The 9,708-nt window shown below is 42.5% G+C and overlaps 1 protein-coding gene across 1 annotated transcript; it reads left to right on the top strand.

Annotated features, from left to right (window-relative positions):
• Positions 1-5,625: 5,625 nt before the first annotated feature.
• Positions 5,626-7,553, top strand: LOC109476206. The gene is made up of 4 exons (XM_019777089.1): positions 5,626-5,696; positions 6,087-6,367; positions 6,569-6,853; positions 7,424-7,553. Exons 1-4 carry the CDS (start codon positions 5,628-5,630, stop codon positions 7,551-7,553), a joined length of 765 nt encoding a protein of 254 aa, XP_019632648.1. The 5' UTR covers positions 5,626-5,627.
• The last annotated feature ends 2,155 nt before the right edge of the window (positions 7,554-9,708 follow it).

Raw genomic sequence — 9,708 nt, 5'->3', positions numbered from 1 at the left:
TTTCAAGAATGTGATCAGCAGCCATATGCTGGATGTTCCCATTGAACAGGTAAGGTACCTTTTTTCATAAAATGTGTTACAGTAATATCTGTACACTTTCCAACACCAGATGTTTTCATACAACACCTATTCCTTAATCTAGCAAACTGCTTATCTTTCACCTCAGGAATGCATCCCTGCCCTGCACATCAGCCTAGGGATCTTTCACAAAATGTTCCACATGGTTGAAAAGGATCTGCATGACTTAGACATGTTGATGGCTACACACCTGGCAAGAGTCCAACTGGCTGATCCCGAGGTGGACAGCGCGGAGCTGCTCATGCATCCGGACCTCTACACCCTGGCCCGGTACGTGGAGTCTGTGGAAGAGGCAAGAGAAATTGAAGAGGAGATTGAGGAGGTGGCGGAGGAGATGACAGAGCTAGAAGACCTCCTGACCTGGGCGCTGCTGCAGGGACAGCACGACACACTCAATGTGTTGTCCCTGCAGCTGCGCTACCAGAAGAAGGAGAAGGAAGAGCTGGTAAGATTAGTAATAAACCTAAAATACCATTTGATCAATTGTAAACATGGCATCTTGAGTTTTTAAAGTAACCGTTCAAGCAAATTGTTATCTGTTTCAATTACTGCCCTGCAGACATTGAAAGCTGATGAAGAGATTAGGGACAGAGGTGGAGTGAAAACATCAGAGGGTCCATTGACCAGGCTGCTAGACCCGGTACTGCAACGATATCACGCTAAACGACAGGCATATCACTCCCAAGTATTCGTGAATGCCATTCTGATGGTATTTAGAACAGTTCCTATTTAGGCTTACTAGTATTTCTACATGAAGCTTTGAATTCCATGTAATAAGATCCAAATGAGACAAATGTTCAAGTAGGGTTTTTTTTCTACCCTGACCTCTGAAATTAAATTATCACCTGACCTCTGAAATTAAATTATCACCTTACAAATTTTAAGACCCTGTTCTATAACTATCAAATAATATTTATTTAATACATTGTACTTGTTCTTTGCAGGAAGCTCCTATCAAAGAGCTGACCTCTGTTGCAGCTAACAAAGCAGAGGAGTTAATGATGGAGCACGATTTCTCCATCGGTCTGTTCACACGGGCAAAAGACCTGGAGACCAAGTACAGCAGATTGTTCTCACTCTTCAGTACTTGCCATCAAAACTACTCCCATGCAAGACCTGTGGGAGAGGCAGAGCTGTTGTCACTTGGTGAGGACTGTTTTACTTCAAGTGAAAATACTAGGATTGACATGGGTGGCCCTGCAAACAGGAGGTATCAATAAAAAGTAGATTTCCTGAACAAACTCCGCGGTACCAGGTGGGAAGTATGTTGAATTTTGAATACTATGCATTATATTGTATTTCAATCAAATGCCATAAATGTACTTAGGAATTCGTCCTGAAATATTTCTTTACCCTAATACTTCAGTTTCATGGGACGGAAGTCTTATTTACTAGTATTTACTAGTAATTACGCCTTTAAAGTTTGTACACACCATTTTAAAATGTATTTTCTTCTTTTTTTATTATCTGTAGGGGAACAAAGAGCTGAGATGGCGACGCATGTATTCCAGGTCGCCTTGAAATTTGGAAGACAGAGAAGCATCCATCTATCCGAAATCTGAACGTGTTGGCAATGCAGAAAAATGATTTGTTGCCTAATAAATGTATGAATGTAATGAGTCACCACTGCTCAAAACTCTTGTTGAGAGAGACGCCCAATTCGCCACACCAAACCTCTAAATTGTATTGTTCATAATTCACGCATGCAGCGTTTCCACTGAATGGCATCCTCGTCACTCTGAATATCTACTCCCTTTACACCTACATCACCACTGACGAAGGGATAAAAGCACTATAGAACGATCTAGCAGACGCACCCACGGAAGCTATCTGCCAACTACTGGACAGGATATAAAACCTCTATATCTTCGAGTTCAACAGTGATCACTACATACAAGCCGAGGGCACAGTAATGGGAACTGGCCTCCTCCTACGCGAATATATTAATGGGGCGCTTCGAAGAACGTTACGTCTACAAAAAAAAAAAAAAAAACATTAGACCTTGGATATATGACATCTTTGCAGTCTGGATCTCATGGATGTCACCGTCAACATTACGAAATGAGAAATCATATCAGACTTTGTAGAATTGATTATACACCAAACCGACAGACACCAATTCCTGAAGCGACTTCCTCGAACAGAGCTGCAAGAAGCTCTAAAATCAGTCAAGTTGGACCAGATCCGTATCCCTGCCGCCAGCCTCTTGTCTGCTAAAACTGACCTGTGCATTACCTGGCACCAGACAAGAGAGATGAAAAGGTCAGCATTCGGTTCTGTACGGTAACGGTTGTATGCTACATGCACTGTATTCAGATTCAAGGAAGACTGGTAATAATATCAACTTGGTACATATCTTGTCTTCGAGTTCTCTTATCAAGTGACATGATAATCACATTGCCATTGACACATCACTATGGATTTGTGCAATGAGATGTTAAAGCTTTGCAAAATAATGGTAGAAGCTAGTAAGATTTTGAAATTTTTTACCCTAAAAAAATATTTATTATTACTTTCGTGCCCACTGTTTGACAGGATCCGTCGCACCACGAAAGCAGCCTCCACCCAGCCCCTGCTAGAAGACGGCGCCGCCGCCACCCAGACCCTGCTAGAGGATGGCAAAGTCTCCACCCAGACCCTGCTAGAGGACGATACAGCCTCCACCCAGACCCTGCTAGAGGACGATACAGCCTCCACCCAGACCCTGCTAGAGGACGACACAGCCTCCACCCAGACCCTGCTAGAGGACGATACAGCCTCCACCCAGACCCTGCTAGAGGACGATACAGCCTCCACCCAGACCCTGCTAGAGGACGATACAGCCTCCACCCAGACCCTGCTAGAGGACGACACAGCCTCCACCCAGACCCTGCTAGAGGACGATACAGCCTCCACCCAGACCCTGCTAGAGGACGACACAGCCTCCAATTCACGATTCTACCGGATGACCCCGCCGCCGCCGAGACCCTGCCTCAAAGAAGTTGAGGTAGTAAGCGAATCCCGGAGACTTACCCTGTTGCGGCAACCAAGCACCAAGTAGAAGAAAAGGGTGTAAACACTGCACAATAGTACGGGACCTGGAAGGGAAGGGAAGGAAAGCTGTCCGAGCTTGCTCAGGGGCACAGGACAAAAGACAAGTACAGTGCCCCAAGTTTGTAACATTCTCTGCCAAGAGGGAAAGGAGGACAGAGCTGATTACATCAGCTGATTACTATAGTTTGTTATGCCTGCAACTATTTTTCAGCCCCCTCTAAGTTCTACGATGAGGTAGACAAATGGTGATTCTCACTTTTCCCGAGGGATGGCTTCCATCATGGAGAAGGAATGCGCTGGACAGACAACCAAAAGCCTTACTGACTAATGCAAGGAAGGTGAGCAGGGCAGATTGATCAAAATGCATTTTCCAGGAAAGCTGCAGACAGACAGAACACCTTGCACTTAATCTCAGTCTAGCTATTTATACCAAGATGTATTAGATGATTGATGTAGAGCTACAATATATACTTTTTCAGTCTATATAAAGGATACACAGGAGATAGAACCCTTTGACACTTTTACACTGTAACAAATCAAAGACACTGCAATTGTCTAGATTGTTAAATCGTGCAGCCAGGATTATCACAGGGCGAACACTCAAAGATCGTGTTCCTACAGAAACCCTGCTAGCTGAGGCTGGTTTGGTACCACTGGCTGATAGGGTAAAAGTGAGTACGCTAGTAGCTGTACAGAAGGCAGTTCGCCACAAAGCTCCTGCCTACATGACAAATATGTTTAAATGGCTATCACCCCCAGTGTTCAGAGTTCGCACACGCACTGCCATGAAACAGCTCCTCAGTTTCGACCCTTACATGCTGGACACTCCAAAGGCAAACCTGGAAACATTCAAAGGGAGTTTGCAATATCAAGGGCCACTAGTGTGGAACAGACTAGCTGTTGACAAACGGCAAATAACATCAACGTCTGTGTTCAAAACCAGACTGTGAAGGGACCGGTTTACTGAATGTGACTGTAACTGTAGCAGTGCACACTGTGATTTATATGTAATTGATTGTGATGTAATGTAACGTCATTGTGATTTTTTTTCTCTGTGATATACTGTATTATTAAATGTACCTTGGTTTGAGTTCCCAGGAATAACTGAAAAGCAGATCGGTAGATCTGAGTTACGTATATCCTGGTTAAATAAATAAACTTGAAACTTGACAACGTAAGGATTGACAAGGTACACCATGCTCTTCCTTTGTAAACATTCACTAGTACTGATGAAAGGTGTCGGACGTCTACTGATTACAAATTCATCCTGAGCTGTTTGAGAGGACTAAACTACTTTCTTATTGTTATTACTACCCTGGATAAGTAACCTTCACCAACGCATGCTCTTCATGTTTACAAGACAAAAAAAAGCATGCATGTAAGGGAGTAGGGTCGATATTAACTTGATTAACTTGAAACGAGAAACTAGATTGACGTTTCCCCCGACAAACAAAAGGACTCTAAGACCTTCCGCAACGATGGCTACTGGCTTGGCTGTGCCGCGGACTACAGACTGGGCTACTGCAGTGTAAAGGTTACGCGACCAAACAGCATGTATGCAAAGTGCTGGTGCGATACTACCTCAAAAATTGAGAAACTGGGATATCCCTAACTAACAAAAGGAATCCAACACGTGTAAAATGCTCATCCGTTTTCTATGTTTAAGAGTCGCCCGGACGACCAAAGGCTTTCAACGGCGGGAAACTATTAATAATTTAACGTGGCATGCTTATTGGTTAAATTTGATAAAATCATGCTCTATTTACCCAGAATTTAGTAGTACTTTTCAAAACAGTCTGTTTTGAATCTTTCTTACATGTAGCAACCATATTCAAAATGCATAATTTGTTTTAGCTACCTGGGTCAACCCATACTTACTGTGCTGTGTATTAATAATTTTGTTTAAAAATATTAGGCGCACCCCATATATGCCAATCATCATCACTGACACTGTGGTACTGACACGGTGGTGTTGTTCACTAAAAAAAGCGATGCTTGGGGTATCCGGTTACCATCGTTCCCGCCATTGCGTAGGACATTATCAAAAGTAAAGAAATCGGAAATTTCTTCGATGTGTTTTCTGATTGCAAGAATTAAAACTGTGACCGGACAAAGGCAAATCATGTTTCTATCAAGTTCATGAACACATTAAAGTTTTAGATAGCTGTTGGTTGCAGACGTCAACGATAAGCTTTCTTGTAAGGCAAGTCAGCTCCTAAAATTATGAAACGGACTACTTTATTTCGCGGAAAAAATGAACCCTTGACATCGTGATGCGGTCGAGATCAGGTTGCCAACGTTCCCGCGCGGGAAATAGCAAGTTTGTGTATTACAGGCAGTAAACACGCTAAATTGTTTACAATAAATTTTTCAGCTACGGGAAATGGAATTTGTGACAGATTGTAACGATAATAATTTAGCGCAAATTGGAATACATAATGATTGTCAACTTGGAGTATTCGCCCCATTACGTAATCCCATAATGCAACGCGCGCTGGAGAGGTAAACAAACAACAATGGCGTCCGTACCGGGAAACGTCGTCTGCAAGTTTTCGCCGGCCGGCACCAGCAGCAGTACATCGCAGGTTCGTACTCATGTGAAGCTTTCCTCCGTTAATTAAACTGAATATGTCGGAGGGAGTAAAATCTGTGTGGTTTCTTATGTTTAGGACCGAAACTAATGCCGATATCCAACGTAGCCCCCTGCCGGCGAAAAAGGCCGGTTGCCAGTTAACACCTACGGCAAGCGGCTGGCGAAAAATCGCCTCCTGCTTTTTACTCCCCTGTGCTTATGAAACCAAGAACATTATATACAAGGACTGAGCACTGAAACTGAATTGTGGACGGAGTTAAGTCTGTGCGTTCCTTACTAATGTTTAGGGCCGAATATAAGTGGCCATATCCAACCAAAACAAGCCCTCCCCACCGACAAAAATATAATTTTAGCATTAATAATATTGTGTACTTTATTGCAGCGCAAGTTGTTCAGTTACAACGACGTCGTATCCTTATCCAAAAAACAACTCAAGGGCGTGTGTCGACAGAAGAACATCGTAGATTTAGACCATGGTAAAGCAGCCTTGCAAGTCTTGGTATGTGAATTGCTGGGTATTTCCACGACGGGGAAAGGAGTGCGAGAGAAGGCAGAGCCGAGGAGAAAACAGCACGGGTTGGAGCCAGACGTGTTGCAGGAACTTGGGAAGATGACATTTGCGTGGGCCTCGAGACTGACGGGGTTCACTAAACAGCTTCACAAGTGAGTTCTTTTTAAGATTAATATCAATCATTTACTCAATTACATCATTAGCATACATACATGTACTAGCTGAATAGTGTCATAGTCATAAATGTATATGATAGTGGAAAAGAAACCATTTGGAAACATTAATGATTTTTAAACATGGTTTAGGAAATTTCCATGGATAAACAGCATGCAATATCAACCTGTGTTGTGCAGGTGTCCAGAGATCGACGACGCAAAAGTAAAGGGCTACCTCCTAGACACCAGCTGCATCACTCCTGAAATGGCGAGGAAGTATAAACTGACAAGGTCATACCAACTAAAGCACATGATTCATTCAGTGAAGTTTAACGAGTTACCATCATCAGTACACCTCTGCGTGATTAAGGGAAGATGCAACCTTTCCCAGTCGACAAACGAAGACGATGTGAAGTCACTGTTTTGTGTTCTTGAAAAAGAAAGAGGCACCCCTGCAGGGGGCTTCTGCTCATGCACTGCTGGGTAAGTCACATATTGAGAATTTAGTATTCATCACTCCAAAGGTGTAACTTTAAGGTTTGCTTCTCTATGCAACTTACACATTTTTTTTCAGTTGCTTTATGAATGAATGTTAAGCAGCAACCATTGACAATCTGTTCACATATAGCAACAGAAAAAAAAACATGTGTAAGTTGCATAGAGCAAAACAAATCTTACAGCTACACCTTGGCAGTGATGAATACTAAAATTAAATTTTTGTTGTTGTTTTTCCGCTGAACTGATTATTGGACATGTTGGATTGAGTTTGCTTTGCTTTGCCTTTTTGTACAAGGTTTAGACCTGATAACAGTGATATGTTTATTGATGCACTCAGTGTTTTTTTAAGTCTTTCTTTCTTTTATTGGTATGGCCCAAATCATTTACATGTAATTTGTTATCCAGGCTGTCTGTGCACTAACACTATAATACGATATAACAAAGTCAGGTTGGGAGAAGCAGAGATATACCAACCAAATAAATGTTTGCTGTACTTATAATGCACACAATATGCAGACATCATTATGACAATCTATCATTTATTCATATTTGCAGTCAATCCCAGTCATGCGGTCATATTGGGGCTTTGCTGTTTACAGTTGCTGACGTCATCTCATCAGTGGGTTCGGCACTACCACCTGATGCAACTTGCACAGATGTGCCATGCTACGGGGGGAAATCCTAAAGGTAATTGGTGATGATGACTGTACTGTGTGACTTGTACAGTATATTAATTTGTTGGCTCTACAACAAGATACATTTGTTCTAGTAAAGTTAAATGATTTTACCTTTGTCAAGTGTGTCTATCATCAGAGATGGGGTCATGAAACTGACTACATGTAGTTTTCTTCTGAAGAGCAGGTGATCTCATGCTTGAAGGGCCACGCAATGCCTTCTTGATATATAGGAATGTTTTGCTTCTTACTCAAGTTACACCATGATGATGATGATGAGTGAATTTGTCAAGTGTAACATATTAATAGAACTTTTTAAATAAACAGGAGCTGCAGTCAAGCCGAAGACAATTGACAGCATTCAGCTCAAGCCAGAAGAAAAATGCAGAATGAGAAGAACTTCAACTGACGACGGGCTACTTTTCGCAAATTCTGTACCACCACCGATAAAAGATGAGGTGTTGCAACTTCGAGGGGATTTAATAGATGCTACTCTCCCCCCTTGGGATAATCCTTCCAGCTGTAAATGCACTCCATGCTTCAAGGTTCGGTCCCATCAAAGGTTCCAAAGGTCCGGCTGCCCTGCCTGACAAGGTCTGTGAGTTAGATGCTTCATTAGCTCCTGCAGCATTTTGTGAAGTCTCAACTGGGCCCCCTTTGCCTCCGTTGCCTGTTGCTTTGCATCCACAAGTAAGAGACAAAAATAACATTGAGGACTTCCGTTTTACTGATCAAGAGTGCCACCTGGTCGAGCAGGCAACAAGGGGACAATCGAAAAATGTGCAGTGGTACAAGCAAAGAATGGGGGCCATTACTTCTTCTGTTGCATTTGACATTTCCCAGTCATACCTACCTCACAGTAGAGCCTCTAAAAATCGTTTGGCCAACGGTTGCCTTCATGCAGACTGCATCTTACTAACCAAGCCACCTGAGACAAAAGTTGAGTCACTCAGATACGGCACAGAGAAAGAAAAAGTTGCACGCACACAGTATTTCAATGAAATGGTAAAACAGCATCAGGATTTCAACATCGATGAAACTGGACTAGTTGTGCATCCAGAAAAACCTTTCTTGCGAGCAAGTCCAGATGGAATAGCAAAGTGCTCATGCCACTCATCAAGAACAATAGAAATCAAATGCCCCTTCACTGCACGAGACATGACAGTTGAGGAGGCAGTAAGAACAGGAAAGATTGATTACCTGCAACAGGACAAGGCGACTTTGCTTTGTCTAGAACAAAACGTGGCTACTTTTGTCAAGTGCAGATGGCAATGGCTGTAACTCAGCAAAAAGAGTGTCACTTCATTGTATGGACAGAGCACAGTTATGCTGTTGTTAACGTTGACTTTGACCCTGTGTACTGGGCAGAGCTTGAGAAGAAGTTGGTTGATTTCTTTTCTGACTATGTCTTTCAAGCCATCAATCATGGCCCCCTTCCAGTGCAAAAATTCATCCTTGGTAGCTCAGAATCCCACTCCAATGTACAACCAGATGGTCATCCAGTCCATGAAGACACGCTGCAGCCTGATGTTACCTCAGTGAACAAGGAGTTCAAGGACTCCAGGATCTACAAATCCAAGGAAGAAAGCACGGGTACAAGAGTCAAGGGTCCGTAGGCCACCATCATGGTTGCAGCAATATGAGACTGATTGACTTACAACTCAGTGCATTACAAGTTGTGCAGCGTGCAAGACTTTGTTCATTGGGAAAACTAAAGTGTTTAAGTTTTGAACATTTGTGACTGCTGGTTGATCACTTCTAAATTTACATGGAAGTACTGCACTAAGATTCAAGTTCACTGGGTTAAGATGAATCATAGATAAGATTAGATATTACATTATATTGTTATTGAAGACAAGATAAGATAGATACAATATACTATTGTGTACAAGTAAATACAACCAGGAATTCATCTTCAAGAATAGAGTATAATTTACTTAACTGATTTCAGGACTAGTGTAGAATTTCTCGCATTAAGCAGACTCAACAAAAAGACTGGAGATGGAATGATGTGGGAAGTTGTCTCTATAATACTCAATGAATGTCATCCTCATTGTCAGTGTACAGTGTACACCATGTGGAGATTCACCTCTAATTCACCTCTGACCCCGGGTTGGTTCATACCACTCCAACCGGGGGGTGTACTTCTTTTGCTTACACTTCTCA

Source organism: Branchiostoma belcheri, unplaced genomic scaffold (genome assembly GCF_001625305.1).
Source record: "Branchiostoma belcheri isolate BF01 breed outbred unplaced genomic scaffold, Haploidv18h27 scaffold369, whole genome shotgun sequence".
NCBI lineage: Eukaryota > Metazoa > Chordata > Leptocardii > Amphioxiformes > Branchiostomatidae > Branchiostoma > Branchiostoma belcheri.
This window is presented reverse-complemented; position numbering and strand designations above follow the sequence as displayed.

What these genes read in the sequence shown, in the direction of transcription:
- LOC109476206 (XM_019777089.1), top strand. Translation starts at nt 5,628, where the DNA reads ATGGCGTCCGTACCGGGAAACGTCGTCTGCAAGTTTTCGCCGGCCGGC. An exon ending in TTCACTAAACAGCTTCACAA is followed by an intron (nt 6,368 to 6,568) that starts GTGAGTTCTTTT and finishes TGTGTTGTGCAG; the next exon opens with GTGTCCAGAGATCGACGACG. An exon ending in TTCTGCTCATGCACTGCTGG is followed by an intron (nt 6,854 to 7,423) that starts GTAAGTCACATA and finishes TCATATTTGCAG; the next exon opens with TCAATCCCAGTCATGCGGTC.